At 34.1% G+C, this 27,643-nt stretch overlaps 3 protein-coding genes across 5 annotated transcripts; 1 reads left to right on the forward strand and 2 right to left on the reverse strand.

Moving 5' to 3' along the window:
- The first annotated feature begins 3,671 nt into the window (after positions 1-3,671).
- LOC137722216 (uncharacterized) lies at positions 3,672-5,704 on the forward strand. The gene is made up of 4 exons (XM_068461178.2): positions 3,672-4,031; positions 4,136-4,239; positions 4,365-5,358; positions 5,492-5,704. Exons 1-4 carry the CDS (start codon positions 3,948-3,950, stop codon positions 5,561-5,563), a joined length of 1,254 nt encoding a protein of 417 aa, XP_068317279.2. The 5' UTR covers positions 3,672-3,947; the 3' UTR covers positions 5,564-5,704.
- On the reverse strand, positions 5,630-9,552 carry PEX12 (peroxin-12). Its single transcript, XM_068461942.2, has 10 exons — positions 9,310-9,552; positions 9,116-9,221; positions 8,845-8,996; positions 8,193-8,442; positions 7,646-7,755; positions 7,344-7,418; positions 7,037-7,123; positions 6,481-6,567; positions 6,227-6,364; positions 5,630-5,924 (listed from the first exon to the last, which is right to left on the reverse strand). Exons 1-10 carry the CDS (start codon positions 9,415-9,417, stop codon positions 5,853-5,855), a joined length of 1,185 nt encoding a protein of 394 aa, XP_068318043.1. The 5' UTR covers positions 9,418-9,552; the 3' UTR covers positions 5,630-5,852.
- A 773-nt stretch (positions 9,553-10,325) lies between these two features.
- LOC137722744 (protein PHR1-LIKE 1) lies at positions 10,326-15,367 on the reverse strand. 3 transcript variants are annotated; one of them, XM_068461823.2, is made up of 8 exons: positions 15,072-15,367; positions 12,706-13,526; positions 12,266-12,488; positions 12,078-12,154; positions 11,944-11,983; positions 11,520-11,577; positions 11,151-11,220; positions 10,326-10,949 (listed from the first exon to the last, which is right to left on the reverse strand). In XM_068461823.2, exons 2-8 carry the CDS (start codon positions 13,285-13,287, stop codon positions 10,617-10,619), a joined length of 1,383 nt encoding a protein of 460 aa, XP_068317924.1. In that variant the 5' UTR covers positions 13,288-13,526; positions 15,072-15,367; the 3' UTR covers positions 10,326-10,616. The 3 variants fall into 3 exon arrangements, with proteins under 3 accessions (XP_068317924.1, XP_088549265.1, XP_088549264.1); XM_088693139.1 differs by having other exon boundaries at positions 15,063-15,351; XM_088693138.1 differs by having other exon boundaries at positions 12,078-12,153; positions 12,262-12,488; positions 15,072-15,300.
- Positions 15,368-27,643: the final 12,276 nt, after the last annotated feature.

The raw sequence follows: 27,643 nt of genomic DNA on the forward strand, positions 1-27,643 counted from the left end.
TTCAACTTATATATGCACACGGTATAATTTTAGGATAGTGTTATCCACGCATTCATTTTTACTTTATGCACACATCTCAATTTTCAGCTGTCAGATCAAATAAATTGAAAAAGATAAAAAAGTTAACAAAGATGTAGAGTTAAAAATAGGTATGTGAATGACACTATTTTAGTTTAATGCTAGTAGGTTGAAGTGGAGTTTGGTGGTGATGGGGTTAAATTGGTAACTTAGCTATCAACTTCCCAATCGTGCATATCTTAGATTGGTAAAAACTTATTTTAATCAAATTGGCGAAGATTAATCAAAGTAATTAGTCATCTAACTAGGGTTTGCAAGTGCAAATTTGTTTATATATAAAATGAAATTCCCAAAATTAACCCAAGTTGATGAGATGCCAATCTGACAGGACGCCACTTGGTAGTTTCTTTTTATCCACGCAGACATTTACAGCTAATACAAGGACCACCATGCATATAATTATCACCTCCTACTTGATAATATATAGCTGAAAAAAATAATCTTTTGTAAGCCGATTCATGAATAATATGTACCAAGTGGCAGATCCGTCGCACTATTTTTTATGTAAGCTTTTGAGGGGTTTTATGTTATAATGTATTTTAATAATTTGAACAGTTTAATTTTTTAGTTTTTCTTCTAAAAAAAATTACTCAGATCTGAAAATGTATGACCGTTGTATTAAGGGTTTAAGGTTTCTTTATAGAATCGTATTTGTCTATTTTCTTCACTACAAATTAATGTCTTAATGATTTTGGATTTGTCTAAGTTTTTGCAATTATGATCTATGAATGATGTTTCAAAAGATAAATAGTTCGAATTGTTAAAATACACTAAGAGTGAGCCACAAAAAACATGTGTCAAAAGTTGTGTAAAAAAAACGGTGTCATGCATTTGCCCCATATATATATAGGAAATCTTTAAGGAAATGGATCTCCATTTTTTTATAAAAATGGGGATTAGTTCTGGAGTCCACACTAGATTAAACTTTAACGATCCGAACCGTCTATTTTTCAAGTTGCACCTCATAGATCATCCTTGCAAAATATTAGCTAAATTGGAAATGTTTAAGACATCTAATTGGGTTTAAAGAAATTGATGAATACTTTGTTATATAAGAAACAATAAAATTTTATCTTGATAATTAAATTGGCAAATGGTTTCAGATTTAATTGAATTTGTGCAAGGATGATCTATGAATCAAAACTTACAAAATAAACGATTTGGATCATTAAAGTTCGATGGAATAAGCCCCACACTTAATTTCCATTTTTTGAAAAAAATGAGGATCCTCTTGCGTAAAGGGCTTATATATATATATATATAAGAAGTTATGAACATGGGCTAATGGTGGACATCTCAAAAAAAAAAAAATGATAGAGAGTTGAGTGCGCTTGTTACAGCTTAGAAGTGACAATATCATGAAAATATTGTAAAGAAAAATCAAATTTAATGTACTCCCTTAAGTGGGAATTATCATAAAAGAGATAGTATAATCATTGTTCTAAAAATTTTCACCTAAAGCCGCATAATATCATTTGTCATAAAAGAGACATGTTACAACCATTGTTCTAAAAAATTTCACCTCGCATCTAGGCAGCGTTAAACGGCTAGTCATTGTCCGGATTAATCCTAAGCGTTGGAAAATTAAGAAAATGCGCCTAGACCTACCTAAGCACCATCACCTAGGTCGCAACTTTCATTTAGACTCAAAATATATAACTTTCATTTTGCATTTTATTTTTTAATAAATTGCAAGAGACTTGTTGAATACTTGGATGAACGCTCACTATATATTTGTTCTCCATGTTTCCAATATGATTTAATACTTTATAAACTATGAATCATTCAATTTTACAATTTATGTATTTCAATATAATTATATCTTTTTTTTAAGTATAAATGGATATTAATTATATGTTATACAATAATTTGATTATAAAAATAAAATAAAAAATAAAATAAATAAATAAAAAAACCGCCTAACCTCTGCCTAGACACCTAAATGTTAGAGTTTTGTTTGCTACCCAACTAGAGCCTTTTAAAACCTTGGTTATAACAATTGTATTGCATGTCATAGTAGTTGATACATCTATACACGCGAGTGCCTTCTTAGAGATTCTGTTTCGGTATTCGTGGAGAGGGACAAATAATGTTCTTATATTGTTTGTTCATTTTGTGTAGGCAAAAAAAAAAAATTTGAATACTTTGAATATTAAATAAGAAATCTTAACGAAATATTTTTGATAAGGTTCATTTTTAACGTTAAGGATATTTTTTACTAAAAAAGTCACTTCTGGTACTATTCACTTATACCTTTATTTTGTTATTTTTATTAAAAACTAAATTTTTTGAAAATTTTTCGTTAAAATTTTTTAATTAAATAATCCGTATGTGATCAAGAAACTGTCAATATAAGATCGAAAATTATTGCATCCCTCTTCATGAGCAGTGAAATGAAAACCTTGTATGAAACTGGTACTATAAAAACACCAACCGAGAGACCATGTTATCTGTGGCATTCGAAGACCCACATTTTGTGGTATTCGACCCACATGCTTCAAGACAACAACATTTTGTGAATATTTCGTTTTCTGAAAACAACATATTGGTCACGAGTTACGAAAGGGCTATGTCTAGTCGTTGTCACAGTGATGGAAATTTTTAGATAAATAATTATTTATTTATGCTTGGTAAGGTTCAATTTTGGTGGCTTATGGACGTGGTCCACTAAATTAATTGTTCGATTTAATAAGGAAGTTTGAGAGGACAGCACTTATCATACACTATACAAGTTCCACTAATCAAATAAATTGCTTTTCATTCAAAATAAGAAAAACTAATCAGCATGATTTGAAAACTTTAAGTTTTAACGATAAAGATAAAAAAAATAAATAAATAAATGGTACTGGAATTGACTTTTTAGTGTAAAAATATGATTTTTCGTTAAAGTGAACAGTACTGTAAGTTTTTTGTTAATCAAAATAATCTATAAGATTCATATAACTATTCATTTTAATTTTTGAGATTTAAGATCGATAAAAATTGTCCATGAGATTATCCAACGTTAATCATTTTGATCATTTAGTAAAAAAATTTCACTCAATTGAAAAACACCAATTCGAGCCTCATTTTAAAAGAGTTACTTTAATATTTCTCGAACTAAGAACATATTTCAAGAGTAAAATAGGCACAAAAATCAACGTCTCCATCCTAATAGGACAATAAACTACTAACACATCAAAATGAACATACCTTGTGAAGGATAAAAAGGAGGATGACTATGAATTGTAAACCAATGGTTTGAGATTTTATGTGAGATAAATTAGGGTGAAAGATATAGAGGAAGAGAGATGGGTGGGTTTTAAATGTTTGGTTTTTGTGAAAGATATAGGTCAGCCACCACCGCAAGGTTATAAGGATCGTTCTCTTCGTCAGACTAAGGTTTAAGTTTGAGTTTTGCTGTCAGTAATCTCTCTTAATTAGTTATCTGTAGTAAAATCCAAAAAAGAGCTAAGACCCCCGATAAGTTCTCAAACAAACTTGTGGTATACTCTGACCCTATGATGGTGTAGCCTCCCCTCCCCTGAACTTTTGATCACCAAAAAAATATATATATCAACACTAACAAATGATTGTTTTCCCTACACATACAAAATTTCTCTAGATGGAGAGGAGAAAGAGGATCCGATCTTGGGCTGGGTCACTATCATTTTAGTGGATTCTCATCCCACCCAAACCAACTTCCACTAAAAGAAGCCCAAAGACAAAATCTCAACGGTCATATTTTCAAGCTTTCAGATTCTTCGTCTTCGAACCCTATTGACCCTTGTGTCTTCAGTCCTCTCTCGCTCTCTCTCTCTCTCTCTCTCTCTCTCTTCCAGAGTAAAAGGCATCCGAAAGAAGTCAGCTGTAAAAGTCGACAATCATTCATGGGGTGCTTTCCAAAGTGCTTCTCTACTTGTAAGCGCCGAAAGCTCAAAAGTTCAGTCACTGTAACTCCCTTTAAGCACCATGTAAGCCCACAAAGGTTTTTTTTTTTTTTTTTTCCTGTGATTTTTACTGCCATTTCCATTTTGTTACTTTTGATTTTTACCCGTCGGAGATTAACTTGTCACAGAGCATTGAAGTTGCTGAAGAAGCTCTTCAAATCCAACCTGCTGAAGCTGAACCCACAAAGCTAGAAGAGCTTATAAAAGCCATTAAACACAGCAAAGAATCAGAGTAAGAAATCCATTGTCAAAGCTTGGATCTTGATTTTGTTTCGTTTTTCGGAGAATCCGCTTCGTTGGATTTACGGGTTTTGTGTTGTTTATAATTTATGTTTGTTCATTGATGTGTGTGATTAGAGAGAAGAGTGAAGAACAATCAAAGAATGGTGATATAAAGACAGTCACATTTGATTTGAATGTCGCGGCAAATGATGAAGAAACACCCACCAAGGAAGAACTCTCCAATGTATTGGTGGAAATCTGTGATGGGAAGGAGAATGAAGAGGAGACGAGAAAGGGGATCGAACCGAATTCGATTGTATCAAGTGTGGTATCACCATCATCTCATCCGTTGAATCATCGTTACGAAAAGTGCGAAAACAGTGAGGATGAAGATGATGATTGTGCTAACGCTGATGAGTTTGAGAGTAGTAAGCAAATCTTTGTTGAAGAAGAGTCTTCCGAGTCCTTGTTTTCGCTATCGATTGATTCTCGAAAACATGAAGTTTGTGAAGATTCTGGAACAGAAGAGAAGGAGGTAAACAGTCCAATGCCAAAGCAGCAAAATGGAAGAAGAGATTACGGGAGGCAGAGTTTTCAGGGAGTGTTGACCCCCGTTGAAAATCTTGGTCAATGGAAGGAGGAGATCAAAGAAAAGTCAACTCCAACAGAAGCTCCAAAGCAGCAGCACAAAGAGAAGGAGAACATAAACATGGAGGTGGAGGTGGAGGTGGAGGAGGAGCAAGATTTGAAATTACCCTTTAGTCCGGAGCCTGCTTTGAAGCAGTCGAAACTCGGCACAAGGCCGAGGACAGAGTCGTCTTCTTGCATCGACACGAGCCTTTCGAGCTGGCTGGCTGAGTCTGAGACCACACCAATGTCAAATCCTAGTAGCAATAGTTCCGTGGGGAACATGTTTAATGCACCCGGAAGCCGTGAAGATAGGCCAATCCTGGGAGCTTGGACAGCTGAGGAGCTTAAGCAGCTGTCGGCTTCTTCTACTCCGAAAAAGGTCACGAAGCCCGAGTCCAGAGGAAATGCCGATCATAGGAACTGTTGGGAGCTACTGGAATCGGACTGGGCAGGCTCTTCTTGCAGAGGAATGGCCAAACCAGTATGGGGAAACAGACAGGTAAGAGATTGAATTGATGTTTCTGTTTATTCAAGCGATAAATTTCTAATCTGTTCTAAACTACGAGAAGGAGATCTGAACTTTGACGAGAAGGGGAATCGAACTTTTGACAAAATGCTGTTTGGTTGTGCAGGATCAGAAAGTGTCATGGAAGTCCACTCCATTTGAGGCAAACTTGGGAAGAACTCTGGACATGAAGTTTTGAAATTTGAAAACAAATGTTAGTGTATGTTTTGATTCACGTAGTTATGTTATTTTTCTAATTGTATCGTCACATAAATCTGTTGTATTATTATCGTACGTATAGTATTATTCAACAACAAATAATCAAATACAACATTCTTCATTTCCTTTCCCTGATTACTACGAAACCCCCACAGGACAATACAACATTTATTTGTTTCGCCGGTCCTCACCGTGCAAGCTTATCCAGCATCCCTGCTTCGAAATGGGAAATGAATTATTTTCTCCTTTGACGTATCCAGCTGGTTTTTCTACACGTCGTGAAAGAGTCTCCTTATCTGGTCGACAGTAGTAGGCATCAATGTGATCGGACATCTCTTATACTGTGTCAACAACGAGACATAAAAAGATAATCGGTTACATAAGATGCAAAATATTCACAAGACAGTTTTTTCTTCCCCTGATTGGGATATATGCAGAAATGTTGATGTACTCAACAGTATGCAAGATGCTGAGATCAACCTATACGCTTAGCTCCAAAGGAGATTTAATCTCTTCTTTTTTGCCATTAACCGTGATCAATTAAAAGTGGGAAGTCCGAGGATATGCACATTATAGACTTGCCAACAGATATGAGATGTGTGTTTATCTATTTATAAAGCTAACAGCACCTGGAGAGCCTCACCTGAGAAACATACTTGAAGATGCAGGCATAGCAGAAGACAAACCCGGAAACTGTAATTACAGATGGATTTGCACGCCTCTGTGAGCAGAGAGGACAAAGAGCTCTATCGGGTGGCAGTGGAATCCCCTCCTTGGCAACCTGTTTATAATGATAGATTAGACTTGATTATTTAAGCAACATGCCAAGACCTTGATCGATTGGAAGTGCCATTACAGTCTAAGAACATGATTACATCTGATTTCTTTGAACTTTACCTGCGGAGGTGGAGGTGGAGGAGGTGGAGGGTATATGGTTGGAGCTGACATTCTCTCTTCAGCAGATTGGTACCACCATTCCATCATCTATCAGTATAATTCAATACAAGTTAAGTTATGATGGCAATCCATGCTAGGAGAAAAAGAAAATGACAAAAACGATAAAAATGAAAGGTCAGACGTCTGATTCAGCTCGAAATGAAAAGCGAAAAAATGGTTTTGAGGTATCGATACTTGTTGACATTAAAAGCAGGATCTTCAAAACTCATATATTCTTTATCCTGTTGTCACTTTGTTCATCTACATTCATGTTTAAAGTGTCCACCTCAATCTCCTTTCTCTTTTTATCCTTTTCTCCTCCAGGACATGTCCCATTTCTGCTCAACCTCCAACTTTCTTACAGTTCTTAGCTATGGTTAGACTAGCTGTCTAACATTAAAAAATATGTGATTATAAAAGATTACGAAAAGAAGTCATACTCAAATTCAAGATTATTTATGCTTGCTCCAGAAACATAAATACCATTGTGGAAGCTAGTAAGGTTAGCCACACTTACTTTAAAAAAGAAAACCGCTGCAATTAACCCAGTCTGTGCATAATCAAGCACGGTGTATGTACCGCTGAGCAATGCTCCTTGTAATGCCTGTAGGTAAATTGTCAGACAAAGAGAACCAGCTCAAGTCAGTACAAATATAACTCCTTCCTCATAATTTTTAAATAGTTTTATATAGATTCCTTTTTTACTCGTGGAGTATCACTAATCAAACCAAATTATATAGCAGACGTGCATATGCAAGGCAAATTACTATCTTATGTTTCAAATCAATATGACTAAGAATCAAACTAAACAGATGAAGTTATACCTTCAACCATGGAGGGCCACGAAGTCTCTCACGTTCACGGGTTCTTGTTTTTGAAATTCTAGAAGAAGTATCCATCTACCTTGACACCAAAAAACTGTATTTCAACTACTGAATTATATGTACAGAAAAAAGATGCCATGAGTCATGACCAGGTCTACTATCAAAAGTCCTTTTGTCACTCACATAAATATAACATTCACCTGATAAAAGTATAAAGAAACACAAAACCCCCAACTAAATGCACCAAAAATATAAAAAAGATAAATACAAGGGATCCAAAAGAAAACTTTGCCACACTATACCAGTTCTTGCCCTGTAGCTCGACAGACATGAATCCCAAGCGCATGTAATCCTAAGGAATAGAATCCAGTTGCATCCAACAAGTATAACATCTGATAAGCGAACGAAAATCCTGCATCATCAATTCTTGGTTAAAATGTATTATCTAACCAGAGGTACGGTGACAGTTAACACAGATAAAGGAGTTACGGTACTTCTCAACAGACATCACCATATAAATTCACCAAGAAGATGTAACATCACACATTGGAAACACTACACAGAACACTATACATCATGGGGACTGTAGATAAATATCTTCCATTACATTAAAGATTAACGATCATGTCAACACGACCCTTTGTATAAGAAAAAGTATGCAAGTAGTAATCTTCTGAATAATTATTTATATAATTACACAAATTAAGTTACTTGCTTCAGTTTCTACTATTGTTTTATGCATGGCACGTGTATCCTCACAAATATACGCGAAAAAAGAAAAAATCAGATCCAGAAAAGTAAAATGGTCATTCTTTGCAAATATAGCCAAAGCTAGAAAGATGCACACACCTTCACTACTAGCATGCAGCAATGGGTAGCAAGCACCTATAAACTTCTGGATCTTTTTGGTCAAACGCGTCCTAACTGATACGACCATATCTGAAGTTCCCCGTGAAACAACAACATCTTCTCCTCTATCAATTATGTCAGCATCATCAAATCTTTCATCTACATGTCCCCATAAACTCGCTTGAAGTCTGGCTTCCCTTTCTCTATTGTAGATTGAATGCAGTTTTGACTTAAAGTAAGGCAACACAACCTGATACATATTGGTTCACAAATCATTACTCCTTCATATAGCAAGAGCTGAAAGAGAAGAAACCGACATAGCACTATGTTGAAAAAAAATTGGATGATTTCGGATTGATGAAGTTCGAAACGGAAACTTTTAAAATAATCTCACATGTTCCACCATCCTAAAACATTTCTTTCCTTTTGAGCGGTTTATCTATTGCCACTCAGAAAGAGTGTCATTGCTACAAACGATAAGCAACCTACATGTCTAAAAGTTATAACTTTTTACACCCATCAATCACCAATCACTCCAGCAAGAATAAAAATGTTCCTAAAACTATTTCATCAAACAATGGCGCGACCAAAAACGAAACGTTTCAATCAAATTGATAAACAGAATGAACAAGGAGCAGAGGAGAGACGGTACCAAAAACACAACCGAAAGAAGTCTCTGGCGCTTCTCTAAGCCAGAATGCTGAATTTCATCACCTGGGTTCAATCGAGCATCATCATTCCTCATAGCTTTTATCTTCACAGCCCTCCTTCTCAACCCGTACAACGATTCCGAAAACGAAGCATCTGCAGCAGAAAACAAACAGGACCCAGAAAACAAAACCAAATTATTAAACAAATTAAGTAACAACAGAACAGAACAGCCATTGATCTATTCATGAAGAATCGGAATTCCGAAAACGTGCCTGTAGTTCGTAAGCTGTGAGTTTCGAGGACCAGCATGAGCAAGGAGAAGAACTCGTCCTCGTAGTCGAGAACCCTGTGGAGGAAGGGTCTTCGTAAAGCTAATACCTGTGGTTTTGTTGAATTAATTCGACTTTAATTTAATTTACAGAAGGAAAACCAATCGAATTTCAGAGAAAGGAAGAAATGAACTTACGCCGATGGAATAGGTGAGGGCGGCGCGGAGACTGGCGGGGAGCTGCTGAGCCGCCGCCATCTCGAAGAACGTGGGGCGAGTCCCTTGGCCTCCCACCTGAAACAACATCTTCTTCCTTCTCTCTCCTTGGTGTTTTCTGAGCTTTAATTTGCTGGGATGTTGCTGCAGAGGAGGAGGAGGAGAAACTAGAGTAAAACACTTTGCTTTCGCTGTGGAAATTTGACAGTTTGGAAGGGACAAATTTGTCCAACTACAGAAGCATGCCAACGCCACTCGATTTGTGCTATATGACGTTACTTTACTTACGACACACTTTTGGCTAATTTATGTCCTTTAATATTTTTTTTTAATTTATCCAACTCGACAATTAAACAATAAAAGATATGTGTAAAAGATAAAAGAGGCATGTAAATATCACCAACTAGAAAAAAATTAAACCAAAAATGGTAAGCCCAAACAAAAGATAATGTATCATCATTATTATACTGTTAATATGTTGTAGATACATTGTTACGTCTCGACTTGTTAGCCCTCGAGTACTTTCTCAAAAAGCGTTTGACTGCTTGATAAAATGTTCAATATGTTTATAAGAAGTTTATATTTAGTTGTGACCTATTCTCTTTTCCCAAACCCCACTTTATCTCTTTGACACTCTGTATTGTCTCACTTTATCTATTTCTGTCAATTAACTTGAGAAACTCGTGAGTCATACAGATGTGGTATGAACAATGTAGTCTCTTCAACTACATTGGTTGTGTGACATGTGACATGTCATGTTAGTTGGACATGTGCGGTGAGCTTAACTGTTGAATTAAGATCTTAATCCAATCATAGATGGTCATTTGACTTTTTCGTTGTACTTTATCTCCGCCGTTTTATGAATTGAGATTGAACTGAACAGTGAGTGACCACAATTTCCTTTAAACTCTAGGGTCTAAGAGATCGGGACTCTAGTTACTACGCACACACATGATACTAATAACATAGTTAAGAAAAGAAAAACATGATTAACTATGAACAATATTAAATCTGAGAATCATAAGCATAAAAAGTAAACTCATCATTCTAGGTGGCGACATTTCTCATTTCAGAACCCATCCCTAGTCAAAGAATGCTAATCAAGAAACTCATAGACTACAGTTTTATTTTTTTGGTCACCCATGAACCAAAGTTTCAGCGACCAAAACTAGAACCTTCAAACTCCAAACATTTCTTGATTCCGGTCAGCTTGGTTCGCCCTACAGTATATACTCGTATGGTCCTTATCGAAGCTTACTTCGAGACAAATCCTAAGAATACTACTATTTTTATCCATTCCTGGCTCGTTTTGTGGGCGGAGCACCAGACTCGACGCCATCTGGATCCTCGGGACATTCAGGTTCTTGTGCCTCCCGACTTGCATCTTGTGTACCATCTTCTAAGGGGATGCTGATCACTGTTTTATCATGCTGATGTGTAGAGGTTTCTTGTTTATCCCCTCCAGTGGAAGGACACGCAATGTCTGATAGCGGAGTAGGGTGGTCATCCACGGTGGATGATCCGGACTTGACCCTGTTGTCTTCTATTTTTCTCTGTTGCTCAAACATCTTCTCAAGGTACTTCCCTTGTTGTTCAATTTTCAACTGCAGCTTTCTTTGGTTCTGCAAAATTTAACCATAACATCAGAACATGTGAAAACCCAATATCAACTCTCTTCTTCTCCCGCCCTGTGTGCTTATGTTTCTGTATCCACATCTCGACAGTAGTAGAGTCAATTAAGTACCCAGTTACCAACAAGCAAAGTTTGTCATAAATTCTAAACATAAAGTACAAAAGGCAATCCAAGTCTTCCAACTGCATACCTCAAGTTGTTCATGAAGCCGCTTCTGGAGTTCCACCTGCAACCGCAATGCTTCAGTAATACCCATGCTCCTGCAAGAGGTACACATAAGAACTTTCAGCCTGATTTCAACTCTAAGGACCATTTAAAAATGGCAAACTGTATCAACTAACAAGTAACTAAAACTGAATTTGGTCCCACAAGTAAACAGATCGCCTCATAACCATTTAACATTCAAAGTTCAATTGCTTAATGTATGAAACTTTTCTGGGGATGAAGAAAATACATGAAACCTGATAACAAAGCATATAAAACTAGAGAAGATGAAAGAGGAAGAAAACAAAAGAGAGTGCATATTCTTCAATATTTTGGGTGAACGAAAAGCACATACCCTTTCACGTCTAGAGGATTTGTTTCTTCCACTGGAGTTGAAACTTTCTCACATGGTACTGGCATAAAAATAAAATAGAATAATTCACTCACAATTCAAATGCTAAATTCTTTTAGAAATGGATGTCTACATACATAACACACACAGTGCATTTCTTTTTCCGAAAAGAGATAATTATAAAGAAATAAGACGTATATTTCATACCATAACACAAAGACATAGGATATGAGGGGAAGAAAAAAATATATTTGAAAGCAGTTTAACATTGCTAAGAGTTTGAATAAAAGTTAAACATGTAGCAGCATGGTTGTTCATCAATCAGGAACGAAAACATTTTTATATATGAAATCTGGTAAACAATAGGTATCAAAGATGTTTTCAAGCCAATCATCAGAGAAATAATAAAAAAGAAGGTAATGTTTACCTTCTGATGACTCCGGTTTGTATCTTGCTGTTCTATATTTCTGAAATTTGAATAAAAAAAAGAAAAAAAGTCCATCGAAATGAATAACACTTTGTTATAAGGAACTAATCGAGGATAGAAATAAATTCATATACCTGTAAATGGCTTTTTACATGATAGATTGTCAATCCTTCAACTTTCATGAGGTTTACAATACCCTTAGGAGTGGCTCCTGTTTGTTAGTTATTAGTCAATGAGAAAATAAGTCATTTCTGAACATATAGAAACGAAGAGCTATAACAGTATGGCAAGAGAACAAAATATGAAAGCAAGTGTTACCCACGTTCACTACCACCAAGGTGGTTGACAGCTTCCACAAAGGCCTCATGAAGTTCTTGAGTCCAACGCATTCTGGATTTCGTTGGAGGAGCACTGGACAATGGTTCAGGACTAGGACGAAAGTCTACAGCTTGCACCGACTGATGCTGTTGAATCTGGGGCTGATGTTGTTGAATCTGGAGCTGATATTGTTGCATCTGGGGAGGATGTTGTTGAATCTGGGGCTGCTGCACTTCGATATCAGAATATGGTTAATACATGTCAATTAAGGTCACAAATACTGTTGACTGGACAAAAAAATGTTCTCAATGCAGTCTCGAAAAATAGAAATACCACATATTATTCGCCAAAGAATAGAAGAGCCGTGAAATTATAAAACTTGGCTCTATTGGGAATATTGACTATAATTATCCAACAGAAACTTTAAAAGTATTAAAGACACACCTTCGGTTTAGGATCCATTCTATCAACATCAACCGGAAGCTCCCAATTTGGGTCCAGAGCGTCATCAAATGAAATTAATGGATCCCAATCAGACCAATTGGTCTTTCCAGCATGTTCCTCAGATGTTATGACACCGGCACTACTATCCACCAGGCCATTCTGGTCAGGGACACTTTCAGAGAAGTGAAGAAAATCCTGAAGTGAATCTGGGCACCAAGAAATATCTTTATTTTCTTCAGGGTAATTAATCAAAGCTGTCGGTTGCACTTCTAAATGGGGAGAATGGGAAGAACGGTGCAGTGACAATGACTTTCCGTCAACTGGTGATTTACAAATGAAAGGAGAGTTTTGGGAACGCTGTTCACAAGGGGGAACTGAAGAAATATGAATCTCATTGGGCCTAGAAGCTGATGGAAATAAGTTCCCAGGGGAAGAAGCCTGCAGTTGCATAGAGTATATACTCTTCTCCCCTTGTGATGAAACCTGAAAAGAATCCGGCAAATTGGAATATTTGTCGTCTAGGGGGGTATGGAGACGCGGAAATGATGAAGACATAGCTTTGGAAGCCCCAAATTCACTCATCTGGTTCGCATCTGATTTTTAAATAAATAGAGCAGGGTGCATGCTCGTTATATTAAGTGTGCCAACTAGTGTCTTCTTAGCCACTCCCGCTAGTGTCTTCTTCACAACTAGTGTCTTTATTCTTCATTGCCAACATTATAGGAACATCATGTGCACATCATGTGCACATAAGAAGAACTTCGAGCCCATTCAGCTTAATGTTCACATTCACTATCGTTCGATGAACTGACAGCTGGTATCTGTTAGAATAAAATAACAAAAAGAAGGATTCTGGTTAAAGTACACAACATATCTGAAAAAACTATCTTGCACAAACTTCATGCCTAAAAGTAAAACACATGAACTTATTATTTAAGTATTCGCCATTGCAAGAACATTAAACTTTCTAGTTTTTATCAACGTATTTCTATTTATAAAGCTAGAAAAATGGTCTGGTTATTATTCAAGGAAGTTTCATACAAAAGATAAAAACATTAGAAGGGAAGAAAAAATAATGCACATCTCAGAATTTCAGGGTTTAATCCAGAGCAAGATGAAAAAAAAAACCCAACTGAGATTAGGAAAAAGTAGGAAATTGGTTACAACCGAAGAAAAGAAAAACTAGGAACTTGCAACAAAGAGTAAAAGATAACCATCAACGAGGAATTAAGAGTACGCTCATGGAGCATCCAGAATACATATAGATTGTCAATAACCATTCTGAAATCTTCTACCTTGGCTTTCTTTCTTATCTATTAAGTATTAACGACTCTTATAATTTTTTTTTTGGCAATTAATCTGATGAGCCTAACACAATTTCTCAAATAAAGAAAATCCACCTAGCTACAGATTTCAATAACTTCATGAACTTTGCAGTATCACAAAAGTTGCTTATTATAATGTTTCGAACAAAAAAAACCAAAAGTTCTTGAAAGGAGAAGGCTGTAATTGAAGTACTAGTGTCAGGATACTAGGAATATTAGTACATCTTTCAACCAGATGAGTTGGCACTGAGGATCAACTCATAGTGATATAACAATGAGTGTCATATGTCACCACAGATGGAGCGTTGACACATTAACAACACAAATTCCAGCACAATAACACACATTAATAGCACTCGTTTCTCTGTGCATGACGGTGAACATTCTAGGGAAATAAATGGACTCAACAATGTGAACACCGTTGCAATTTTTTTACATAAGAAGCGCATTGAAAATTATAGGAAGCACAAAGTTAATTCGCCCGCCCACCCGCCTATATAAACGTTCTTATGCAGACACCATATGTGAGTATTTTCTTGTAGCAAACTGATGGGAGATAGATGCTTAGCCAAAAGTGGTATAAACAAAAGTCAAGCAGTTTCTAAAAAAAAACAAAAGTCAAGCCACAAAGGTTGAGCATCTGTAACCCATATTTCCTTTTTAATTACATATCAAATCATTAAAAGCAAAGCTAAGATTTTGTATGAGAGTTTGAAAAGCAAGCTGAAATTAACTTTTCCAGAAAGCTTTTGATATATTCAACCATCCAATCCAAATTCCAAACAATAAACTCCCACTTAGAATCGTAAACACATCACTAATCACAAATTAAATTATCAAATATATGATCAAAATTACTGACAACCCAGCAGATTATACAACAAACCGAAGATTAGCAGCACAATAATTTCAGATTATTTCAAAGAATATGAACACTGAAATGGAGATATCAAACTATACAGAAAATACTATCTATAAATTTAATTTGCATGTTTTTTTTTAAAAAAGAAGGAAACTTCAAAGGGGATTTACCAATCTTACCCAAGAGTGAGAAAAACTGAGAACTGAACCCCAAAGGCTGGAACTTCGAATCAAAAGCCCAAAGCTTTGAGGTTTCCGCTCCAGAAAAAAGCACCAAGGAAAAAGCACTTCTGTGAAAGATTCTGGTGGACACAAAGATGGCTGTGTTCTCTCCTTGACTTGGTCTCTCACAAGTCACAACACAAGTACAACTCTCTCTCTCTCTCTCTCTCTCTCCCTCCCTCCTCACAAGAAAGAGAGAAGTGTTTGCCTTGTTTTGTCTCTCCTTTCTTTTTGTGATGACTCGGAAAAACGATAGGCTGCCACCAGAAAATATTGATCTTAGATTATGGCCGTTGGATGCCCTAGAGGAGGTGACACTGTGTGACTGACACCGTGAGTTTTATTATTAATTTGTGCTTTTTTTTCGTGTTTTTGTTCGATTTTTGCTCATTTATCGACTCTACTCTATAGGTGGGTTCAAAAAACCGACAACTGAACCGGACCGAGGCCGAAAAAAACCGAACTGCAAAAAAATCGAACCGAAATTGTCAAACCGAATCTGACCAGTTCGGTTTCGGTTTTTGAGCCTCGGAAACCGAACCGAACCGAATCGATATATATATATATATAATTTTTTTGAATATTTATAAATAGTTTAGTCAAACAATCATAACAAAACAGAACCTGTTGCCAAGTTGGTTTCAGTGAAACTTTACAAGCTGGAGGCATGGGTTCGAACCCTTATGCCTCCAGGATTTGTGAGATTATTTTTAATTTTTTAATCTTTGTAACAAAACCCTTAACTGTGACGCCGCCGGTGTAAGTTGTTGTAAACTTGCAACCCTAACCCTCATCCTCCTTATTTTTCATTCCGCCTGGCCTCTTCTCTCTAGACTCTCGTTCCCTCCCTTCCCTGCCTTCAGTTCTTCTTCTTCAGTTCAGAGTTCGTTCGTAGTCTCGCGCAGCCTGAGGCCCTGAGCCTCCTCTCTCTCTCTCGCTCTGTCTCTCAGGCAACTCGCGTCGTCAGTCTCTCTCTCTCATCTCGCCGTCAGATTTTTCTTGCCGTTTTCAAGTCTCGACAGTCGACAGCAAAAGGTTAGCCTCGTCTCTCTCTCTCTCGGTCTTCAAGACTTCAACTTCAATCACTCTCTGTCTCTCTCAAACTCTCTGTCTCTCTCAGTCTTGAATAGTTGAATCCCAGGCGACCACGAGTTCACGACCGGCGGACCTTTCTCACTCTCAAATTGTCTCAATCTCTCACACGGTCACACCTTGCCCTCGCCGCCAGCGCCAGTCTTTGATCTCGCCATGAGCTTCTTCTTGCCGTGTCGACTTTGAGTCTCGAGACTGCAAAAGGTTGGTCTCATTATCATACTGACTCTCATATCTGGGCTTCTGCTTCTGCTTGACTGCTTCTGCTTACCGATTTTGGCCTTCTGGGCTTTTGCTTCTGCTTCTGCTTCTGCTTACCAAATTACCAGTCATTAAAATTGCATGCAGAATCAGAATTCAGAAATTGTAAATTTGTAATATTTGATTAATTATTCTTTGTTGTGAATCGTGAATTCGTGATTGAAGATTTTGATGGTTTTCTGGGATTTTGACTTTTGAGAACCTGTTGGTTTTGGTTATACTGTAATATTCGATTTCTGAATTCGTAATATTCGATTTTGAGAACCTGTTGGTTATACTGGGATTTTGAGAACCTGTTGGTTATTTCCTTGTTGGTTTTGAGAACCTTTCAGAAATTGTAATTTGTAATATTCGATTTCGATATGTTGGTTTTGAGAACCTTTAAGAAATTGTAATTGGTTTGGTTATACATGTTGAGAACCTGTTGCCAGTTCCAGTAGCCTGTTGGTTTTGAGAACCTGTTGCCAGTTGCCTGTTGGTTTTGAAAACTTTTGAGAACCTTTCAGAAATTGTAAATGTAATTGGTTATTTATACATGTTGATTTTGATTTGATAATTGATAAAGACTTTAACATCAGAATGAATGTTGTAAAACTGTGCTTGTTGTCAATATGGACAACAATTTGGGATAAACTAAGTCAGAATGAATTTGGGACAGCAATTTTAGTTGAATTACTTGAAGAATATATGTTTCTGTATTTGATATATGCTTGATTTCAACAAACTAAGTGGATTAATGTTTCTGTGGAGAGTGAGTGAGACTGACGACGCGAGTCCACTGCCCACTGGCTTTTACAAAGTCCACTGGATTTTACATGTTTCTGTATTATATGTTTCTCAGTTTCTGTATTTGAATACATATAAGTTTTGGATTTTACAAAATGATGAAATTCCAAATTCCAAATGTAAACTATAAGTTTTGAATACATATAAGTTTTGTATTATATGTTTCTCAGTTTCTGTATTATATGTTTTCATATACTTTTTTTAAGCTACTTGGAGAAAGAAAGAAAGAAAGAAAAAAAGAAAGAAAGAAAGAAAGAAAAAAAGAAAAAAAAAACCGAACCGGGCCGAAACCGAACCGAGAAAACCGAACCGAATACAAACCGAACCGAACCCAAACCGATAGAAAACCGAACTGAACCGAACCGAACCGAACCGAACAGTAATTTCGGTTCGATTTCCGGTTTTCGCAAAAAACTGAACCGAACGGAACCGAACCCACCCCTACTCTACTCTAATTCTTGAATAAAAACTTTAATTTAAGTTTTAATCCAGAAATAATTTTTTTGCTCCAAATAATTTAAATTTTAGTTCATAATTATTAAAAATTTTAATTTTGACTAATTTTTTTAAGGTAACTTTTTATAAAAAAAAAAAAATTATGTTCACTATCTAAACTTAATTTTATAGAGTTTTAATCTAAAAATATTTAGATTCCGATAAATATCGAAAAATCACGAAATCTGACACTTATTAATTACATAAAATTAATTAGTAAAGCATAATTACTAAACCATAACTTTTAGCTTTAGAAAATATTTTACGTGGGAATTAACGAAAATGTTCATTGGATGTGATTTTATCCTTTATTAAGCCCCAAAACTATTTCTCATTAATTTTTTTAAAGTTGAAAAAGAGAAAAAAAAAAATTGAAAACTAATAGTGGGGCCTCCCAAAGAGATTTGTAGGTGTCCAAAATCTTGGAAATGTGCTAAATTAATTTTAGGAAACATGTGGTGAGAGTAAAATGACTATAACTTTGGCTTATAACAAATAATATAAATGTCACAGCTCGTCCCAAATTTTTATGATTTTACAAATTTTAAAAGCGTGATTTTACGAAAACACCCTAGAGGTAAAGGGTTTTTGGCTTTCATTGATCAATGTATAGTAAGAAGTACGGAATTCTTTTAGCGTATTGCTGAAGTATTCGACGATACGAGCTCGTAGGAGCAAGCAGAAGAGGATTTGAAATTTTGGTTAACGTTTTACGAAACAGTAAACTGAGAAGCATTTTTAGTTTAATTACTATTTATACTTTTTACTATATATATATTATAACCTTATTATTTTTTTAAGAGTTGTTAGAAATTTGGTAAAAGAAGAAGAAGAGGACTCGGGGAGGAAAAACAGAAGAAAAAAAAAAGATTGGGCGAGGTGCCCAATCGGGAAAGATGAGAGGAGAAAGTTCTAGCGAATCAAGAGAAGAGAGAAGAGGAGACTAACCAACCAGAGGAGAGAACAGGAGGGAAATGAGGGAGAAGGAGAAGGAGGGGAAGTCGGGTTCCTTTGACTCGCAACCCGTTTTCAACCTGATCGGCAAACACATCCCTTTTCGACGATTTTCTCCCATTTTTCCAACAAATTGCTTCCAGAAACCTCTTAAGAACTCTTCCACAACCTTCCATCTATCCATTCCATCTCAAATTTGGAGAGATTTGGCCTTGAAAATAGAGAAATTCGCAATGAGGGGTGCGACAGCTTTGGCTTCGAATCACCCAATCCCGAAGCAATTTTTTTCAATTTCCACCACCCATAGCATCCTCTTAAGGCCTAGAACAAAGCTAAATCAATGGTTGGGATGACGGAGTTGTTTTGGGGTCGGATTGAACACACCCAAAACCTAGGGTTCTGCACGGTTTTGGTGAAATTGAGGTGCTTCCAAGCCAATTTGGCCTTGGCCACAGGTATAAAGTTTACTCTACTCACTAAGATCTTCATTTCTGTAAATTTTAGTAATTTTTTGAAATAGTTGGATTTTCAGACGAGCCGGGGCGGCCGACCGCAACTCGTGGCGGCACGTGGCCAGGGGGCTGTCAATGTTATTCTTAGGCTAAATGAATTGCCTTGATTTCAGTTTTGGTGATTGTGTAACATAGATTGATTGTTTGGATCTAAATTCTTTACGTTACGTTACTTGGTGAAAATGTGAATTGACGATCCGACCGTTGGATCGTCACCAAACTTTGATATGTTGTAATACGTAATATTTGAGGATTATAAGAACTTACGGATCAGGAATCCAACTTATGGATCTTCCGAAATTGAAGTTGTAAGTTCATATAATAGAATGTTAACCATCACTTGGTTTTGGCAATTGACGGAGATCCGACCGTTGGATGGTAATGACATCTTAGGATGTTGTTCTAGAGTTATATTGTGAACCTCTGGAAGTTATGGATAAAAAATCTGAGTTGCAGATCTTTTGGATTGATGTACGTAGTGACGTGTTTTATATAAGTCATATTCTATCGATATGATTTCTGAGGCATGATTTGATAGTTGTTCTAGGCGCCGATCATCATGACGCCTTGATGTGTTGTGCTAGGGAGTTGTAGGGTGAACTCCAGGTGAGTAGGCTTTTGTTTTCCGTATATACCTATATAAATGAGATTTTTCCTAGAAAATCAATTTAAGTGAAAGTATGTTATAAAATGCCTTGCAAAGTATAGGCTTTTTATTTATGCATGAGTAGTTGCATAAAATTATGAATTGGTAAATATGTATAATTGTGATTCAGCGCTGTGGACGCCCAAGTAAGTATCAGGGAAGTTTAGATGCTAAGTTTGAGATGTGGAAGTTTGATGATGAATATGTTGAGATGTATCAATAGCTCATAAACCTGCACCCCGCTGTTAGTGCTCCCGTCCAGAGTTAGGCCATAGTCTTTCACGTGTTGTTCACCTCCCGCACCATATGCTCACCTTGGATTCAAGTTAAGTGTACAGGCTTGTCGTACAGACTACCACAGGTGGTTCCGACTCGTAGGTGACCCACATTTAATTGCACAGTCTTCACGTGATTGTAGCACCAGAGCATATTTATTTTACACTCAGGCTTGTCGTACAGACCACTAGAGGTGGCTTCGACTCATGTGCAGGATTTGATATGAATTGATATGATGTGAGATTAGTTATGAGCTATAGTTTCAGTTGTGTTGATCACACGGTTGACATGTTATTATTTATGATGAGCTATAATCAACCGTACAGGCCACTGAGGTGGATCCGGCTTATGTGATTTGATTTGAGATGCATCACCTGTTATTACCTTTCTCTCATATTCAGAGTACAAGCATGGCATACACTCAGTGGCATATTAATAGCATGACTTAAGATATGATTTATGATGAGTATATATGTATATATGCTATTTTTCTGGGAAATTATATAGGTTTTACGACGAGGGGTTAGAACCTTTGAAAAGAGAAAAGGTTTTGAAAAGATTTGTTTTTGCCCACTCACGCGTTTTGTTTTTCGCCCCTCCAGATTCTAGGTAGTAGAGCTTTGGTGGCCACGAGGAATCCAACGAAGTTCTTACAGAATTCACAAAAGTAGGATTCACCTTTGGGTGTTATATCTTAGTAATTGTCCTACTTGACTGCAACTAGACGTTCGTATTGCTTTGCATGTGTATTTATACACTTAGACTCGCACTAGCATCATTTCTTAGCTAGTATTGCTAGTGATTCGGTTTTTATTTATTCATAATTCTATTTATCTTCTTAGCTTCCGCATTGTGCACATGATTACGTCACTCTCACGTGACGGCCAGCACGCCCTCCTTAGGACGGGGTGTGTTAATAAAAGTTCTCAACATCAATTAGAGAACTACGGGTTATAAATCACAGTTTTTGTGAAAATTTGAAATTTTTAGTTTTAGGAAATATTTGCATCAGAGTTAAAGGAAAATATTGGAAGACTTTTGGACGTGATACCATTTATTAGGTCCTGAAACTATTTTTTATTGATTTTTAAAGTTGACAATATGAGAATATCTTTAAATTTAGGTTTTAAATCGTTAATTTCAATTGTTTAAATATTAATTATAATAGATTTAGCATGGGAAAATATATTTTGAAGAACATTAATATGATAGTTTGTAGTTATGGTAAGAGAAATAAAAAAATAAAAAATAAAAAGAAAAAAAATTTGAAAAGCGACTTTATTTCAATACAATTGCGACTTTATGATCCGTATGAAATTAGCGACTTTATTTCAATACAATTGCTAGGTAGCTAGCGATCATACTTCTATATGATCACTAGCTCACTAGCAACTCCTTTCAAGGACGATAGGAATAAAAGTACCGATCATAACATTTTTACCCCTCCTTTTTTCTTTTTCTTTTTCCATTGAATTTCTTTTCATGAAACTATTTTTTATTGATTTTTAAAGTTGAAAATATGAGAATATCTTTAAATTTAGGTTTTAAATAGTTAATTTCAATTGTTTAAATATTAATTATAATAGATTTAGCATGGGAAAATATATTTTGAAGAACATAAATATGATTAGTTTGTAGTTATTGTAAGAGAAACAAAAAAAAAGAAAAAAATTTGAAAAGAGGGGGATCGGTATGAAAGTAGCGACGGTATTTCAGTACAATTGCTAGTTACCTAGCGGTTGTACTTCCATATGATCGCTAGATAACTAGCAACTTTCTTCAAGGACAATAGGAATAAAAGTACCGATCGTAACATTTTTACCCCTCCTTTTTTCTTTTTCTTTTTCTTTTTCCATTGAATATCTTTTCATGAAATTATTTTTTATTGATTTTTAAAGTTGAAAATAAGAGAATATCTTTAAATTTAGGTTTTAAATCGTTAATTTCAACTGTTTAAATATCAATTATATAGATTTAGCATGGGAAAATATATTTTGAGGAACATGAATATGATAGTTTGTAGTTATGGTAAGAGAAATAAAAAAAAATTGAAAAGAGGAGGATCCGTATGAAATTAGCGACTTTATTTCAATACAATTGCTAGGTAGCTAGCGATCATACTTCTATATGATCACTAGCTCACTAGCAACTCCTTTCAAGGACGATAGGAATAAAAGTACCGATCATAACATTTTTACCCCTCCTTTTTTCTTTTTCTTTTTCCATTGAATTTCTTTTCATGAAACTATTTTTTATTGATTTTTAAAGTTGAAAATATGAGAATATCTTTAAATTTAGGTTTTAAATAGTTAATTTCAATTGTTTAAATATTAATTATAATAGATTTAGCATGGGAAAATATATTTTGAAGAACATAAATATGATTAGTTTGTAGTTATTGTAAGAGAAACAAAAAAAAAGAAAAAAATTTGAAAAGAGGGGGATCGGTATGAAATTAGCGACTGTATTTCAGTACAATTGCTAGTTACCTAGCGGTTGTACTTCCATATGATCGCTAGATAACTAGCAACTTTCTTCAAGGACAATAGGAATAAAAGTACCGATCGTAACATTTTTACCCCTCCTTTTTTCTTTTTCTTTTTCTTTTTCCATTGAATATCTTTTCATGAAATTATTTTTTATTGATTTTTAAAGTTGAAAATAAGAGAATATCTTTAAATTTAGGTTTTAAATCGTTAATTTCAACTGTTTAAATATCAATTATATAGATTTAGCATGGGAAAATATATTTTGAGGAACATGAATATGATAGTTTGTAGTTATGGTAAGAGAAATAAAAAAAAATTGAAAAGAGGAGGATCCGTATGAAATTAGCGACTTTATTTCAATACAACTGCTAGGTAGCTAGCGATCATACTTCTATATGATCACTAGCTCACTAGCAACTCCTTTCAAGGACGATAGGAATAAAAGTACCGATCATAACATTTTTACCCCTCCTTTTTTCTTTTTCTTTTTCCATTGAATTTCTTTTCATGAAACTATTTTTTATTGATTTTTAAAGTTGAAAATATGAGAATATCTTTAAATTTAGGTTTTAAATAGTTAATTTCAATTGTTTAAATATTAATTATAATAGATTTAGCATGGGAAAATATATTTTGAAGAACATAAATATGATTAGTTTGTAGTTATTGTAAGAGAAACAAAATAAAAGAAAAAAATTTGAAAAGAGGGGGATCGGTATGAATTTAGCGACTGTATTTCAGTAAAATTGCTAGTTACCTAGCGGTTGTACTTCCATATGATCGCTAGATAACTAGCAACTTTCTTCAAGGACAATAGGAATAAAAGTACCGATCGTAACATTTTTACCCCTCCTTTTTTCTTTTTCTTTTTCTTTTTCCATTGAATATCTTTTCATGAAATTATTTTTTATTGATTTTTAAAGTTGAAAATAAGAGAATATCTTTAAATTTAGGTTTTAAATCGTTAATTTCAACTGTTTAAATAACAATTATATAGATTTAGCATGGGAAAATATATTTTGAGGAACATGAATATGATAGTTTGTAGTTATGGTAAGAGAAATAAAAAAAAATTGAAAAGAGGAGGATCCGTATGAAATTAGCGACTTTATTTCAATACAATTGCTAGGTAGCTAGCGATCATACTTCTATATGATCACTAGCTCACTAGCAACTCCTTTCAAGGACGATAGGAATAAAAGTACCGATCATAACATTTTTACCCCTCCTTTTTTCTTTTTCTTTTTCCATTGAATTTCTTTTCATGAAACTATTTTTTATTGATTTTTAAAGTTGAAAATATGAGAATATCTTTAAATTTAGGTTTTAAATAGTTAATTTCAATTGTTTAAATATTAATTATAATAGATTTAGCATGGGAAAATATATTTTGAAGAACATAAATATGATTAGTTTGTAGTTATTGTAAGAGAAACAAAAAAAAAGAAAAAAATTTGAAAAGAGGGGGATCGGTATGAAAGTAGCGACGGTATTTCAGTACAATTGCTAGTTACCTAGCGGTTGTACTTCCATATGATCGCTAGATAACTAGCAACTTTCTTCAAGGACAATAGGAATAAAAGTACCGATCGTAACATTTTTACCCCTCCTTTTTTCTTTTTCTTTTTCTTTTTCCATTGAATATCTTTTCATGAAATTATTTTTTATTGATTTTTAAAGTTGAAAATAAGAGAATATCTTTAAATTTAGGTTTTAAATCGTTAATTTCAACTGTTTAAATATCAATTATATAGATTTAGCATGGGAAAATATATTTTGAGGAACATGAATATGATAGTTTGTAGTTATGGTAAGAGAAATAAAAAAAAATTGAAAAGAGGAGGATCCGTATGAAATTAGCGACTTTATTTCAATACAACTGCTAGGTAGCTAGCGATCATACTTCTATATGATCACTAGCTCACTAGCAACTCCTTTCAAGGACGATAGGAATAAAAGTACCGATCATAACATTTTTACCCCTCCTTTTTTCTTTTTCTTTTTCCATTGAATTTCTTTTCATGAAACTATTTTTTATTGATTTTTAAAGTTGAAAATATGAGAATATCTTTAAATTTAGGTTTTAAATAGTTAATTTCAATTGTTTAAATATTAATTATAATAGATTTAGCATGGGAAAATATATTTTGAAGAACATAAATATGATTAGTTTGTAGTTATTGTAAGAGAAACAAAATAAAAGAAAAAAATTTGAAAAGAGGGGGATCGGTATGAATTTAGCGACTGTATTTCAGTACAATTGCTAGTTACCTAGCGGTTGTACTTCCATATGATCGCTAGATAACTAGCAACTTTCTTCAAGGACAATAGGAATAAAAGTACCGATCGTAACATTTTTACCCCTCCTTTTTTCTTTTTCTTTTTCTTTTTCCATTGAATATCTTTTCATGAAATTATTTTTTATTGATTTTTAAAGTTGAAAATAAGAGAATATCTTTAAATTTAGGTTTTAAATCGTTAATTTCAACTGTTTAAATAACAATTATATAGATTTAGCATGGGAAAATATATTTTGAGGAACATGAATATGATAGTTTGTAGTTATGGTAAGAGAAATAAAAAAAAATTGAAAAGAGGAGGATCCGTATGAAATTAGCGACTTTATTTCAATACAATTGCTAGGTAGCTAGCGATCATACTTCTATATGATCACTAGCTCACTAGCAACTCCTTTCAAGGACGATAGGAATAAAAGTACCGATCATAACATTTTTACCCCTCCTTTTTTCTTTTTCTTTTTCCATTGAATTTCTTTTCATGAAACTATTTTTTATTGATTTTTAAAGTTGAAAATATGAGAATATCTTTAAATTTAGGTTTTAAATAGTTAATTTCAATTGTTTAAATATTAATTATAATAGATTTAGCATGGGAAAATATATTTTGAAGAACATAAATATGATTAGTTTGTAGTTATTGTAAGAGAAACAAAATAAAAGAAAAAAATTTGAAAAGAGGGGGATCGGTATGAATTTAGCGACTGTATTTCAGTACAATTGCTAGTTACCTAACGGTTGTACTTCCATATGATCGCTAGATAACTAGCAACTTTCTTCAAGGACAATAGGAATAAAAGTACCGATCGTAACATTTTTACCCCTCCTTTTTTCTTTTTCTTTTTCTTTTTCCATTGAATATCTTTTCATGAAATTATTTTTTATTGATTTTTAAAGTTGAAAATAAGAGAATATCTTTAAATTTAGGTTTTAAATCGTTAATTTCAACTGTTTAAATAACAATTATATAGATTTAGCATGGGAAAATATATTTTGAGGAACATGAATATGATAGTTTGTAGTTATGGTAAGAGAAATAAAAAAAAATTGAAAAGAGGAGGATCCGTATGAAATTAGCGACTTTATTTCAATACAATTGCTAGGTAGCTAGCGATCATACTTCTATATGATCACTAGCTCACTAGCAACTCCTTTCAAGGACGATAGGAATAAAAGTACCGATCATAACATTTTTACCCCTCCTTTTTTCTTTTTCTTTTTCCATTGAATTTCTTTTCATGAAACTATTTTTTATTGATTTTTAAAGTTGAAAATATCAGAATATCTTTAAATTTAGGTTTTAAATAGTTAATTTCAATTGTTTAAATATTAATTATAATAGATTTAGCATGGGAAAATATATTTTGAAGAACATAAATATGATTAGTTTGTAGTTATTGTAAGAGAAACAAAAAAAAAGAAAAAAATTTGAAAAAGGGGGATCGGTATGAAAGTAGCGACTGTATTTCAGTACAATTGCTAGTTACCTAGCGGTTGTACTTCCATATGATCGCTAGATAACTAGCAACTTTCTTCAAGGACAATAGGAATAAAAGTACCGATCGTAACATTTTTACCCATCCTTTTTTCTTTTTCTTTTTCTTTTTCCATTGAATATCTTTTCATGAAATTATTTTTTATTGATTTTTAAAGTTGAAAATAAGATAATATCTTTAAATTTAGGTTTTAAATCGTTAATTTCAACTGTTTAAATATCAATTATATAGATTTAGCATGGGAAAATATATTTTGAGGAACATGAATATGATAGTTTGTAATTATGGTAAGAGAAATAAAAAAAAATTGAAAAGAGGAGGATCGGTCAGACATTAGCGACTTTATCCGGTCATAATTGCTAGTTAGTTAGCGATCATACTTCTATATGATCGCTAGCTTACTAGCAACTCTCTTCAAGAACGATAGGAATAAAAGTACCGATCATAACATTTTTACCCCTCCTTTTTTCTTTTTCTTTTTCCATTGAATTTCTTTTCATGAAACTATTTTTTATTGATTTTTAAAGTTGAAAATATGAGAATATCTTTAAATTTAGGTTTTAAATAGTTAATTTCAATTGTTTAAGTATTAATTATAATAGATTTAGCATGGGAAAATATATTTTGAAGAACATAAATATGATTAGTTTGTAGTTATTGTAAGAGAAACAAAAAAAAAGAAAAAAATTTGAAAAGAGGGGGATCGGTATGAAATTAGCGACTGTATTTCAGTACAATTGCTAGTTACCTAGCGGTTGTACTTCCATATGATCGCTAGATAACTAGCAACTTTCTTCAAGGACAATAGGAATAAAAGTACCGATCGTAACATTTTTACCCCTCCTTTTTTCTTTTTCTTTTTCTTTTTCCATTGAATATCTTTTCATGAAATTATTTTTTATTGATTTTTAAAGTTGAAAATAAGAGAATATCTTTAAATTTAGGTTTTAAATCGTTAATTTCAACTGTTTAAATATCAATTATATAGATTTAGCATGGGAAAATATATTTTGAGGAACATGAATATGATAGTTTGTAGTTATGGTAAGAGAAATAAAAAAAAATTGAAAAGAGGAGGATCCGTATGAAATTAGCGACTTTATTTCAATACAATTGCTAGGTAGCTAGCGATCATACTTCTATATGATCACTAGCTCACTAGCAACTCCTTTCAAGGACGATAGGAATAAAAGTACCGATCATAACATTTTTACCCCTCCTTTTTT

Source organism: Pyrus communis, chromosome 4 (assembly GCF_041283825.1).
Source record: "Pyrus communis isolate YQ-2024b chromosome 4, ASM4128382v1, whole genome shotgun sequence".
NCBI classification, from domain to species: Eukaryota; Viridiplantae; Streptophyta; class Magnoliopsida; order Rosales; family Rosaceae; genus Pyrus; species Pyrus communis.

Excerpts from the sequence above, each read along its gene's own strand:
- LOC137722216 (XM_068461178.2), top strand. The coding sequence starts at position 3,948 with ATGGGGTGCTTTCCAAAGTGCTTCTCTACTTGTAAGCGCCGAAAGCTC. Across the intron at positions 4,032-4,135 it reads TAACTCCCTTTAAGCACCAT|AGCATTGAAGTTGCTGAAGA; the intron begins GTAAGCCCACAA and ends AACTTGTCACAG. Across the intron at positions 5,359-5,491 it reads CAGTATGGGGAAACAGACAG|GATCAGAAAGTGTCATGGAA; the intron begins GTAAGAGATTGA and ends TTGGTTGTGCAG.
- LOC137722744 (XM_088693138.1), bottom strand. The coding sequence starts at position 13,287 with ATGAGTGAATTTGGGGCTTCCAAAGCTATGTCTTCATCATTTCCGCGT. Across the intron at positions 12,154-12,261 it reads CTTGGTGGTAGTGAACGTGG|AGCCACTCCTAAGGGTATTG; the intron begins GTAACACTTGCT and ends CTAACAAACAGG. Across the intron at positions 11,984-12,077 it reads ATGTAAAAAGCCATTTACAG|AAATATAGAACAGCAAGATA; the intron begins GTATATGAATTT and ends TTCAAATTTCAG.
- PEX12 (XM_068461942.2), bottom strand. The coding sequence starts at position 9,417 with ATGTTGTTTCAGGTGGGAGGCCAAGGGACTCGCCCCACGTTCTTCGAG. Across the intron at positions 8,997-9,115 it reads TCACAGCTTACGAACTACAG|ATGCTTCGTTTTCGGAATCG; the intron begins GCACGTTTTCGG and ends TTTCTGCTGCAG. Across the intron at positions 8,443-8,844 it reads TTCTTTCGGTTGTGTTTTTG|GTTGTGTTGCCTTACTTTAA; the intron begins GTACCGTCTCTC and ends AATATGTATCAG.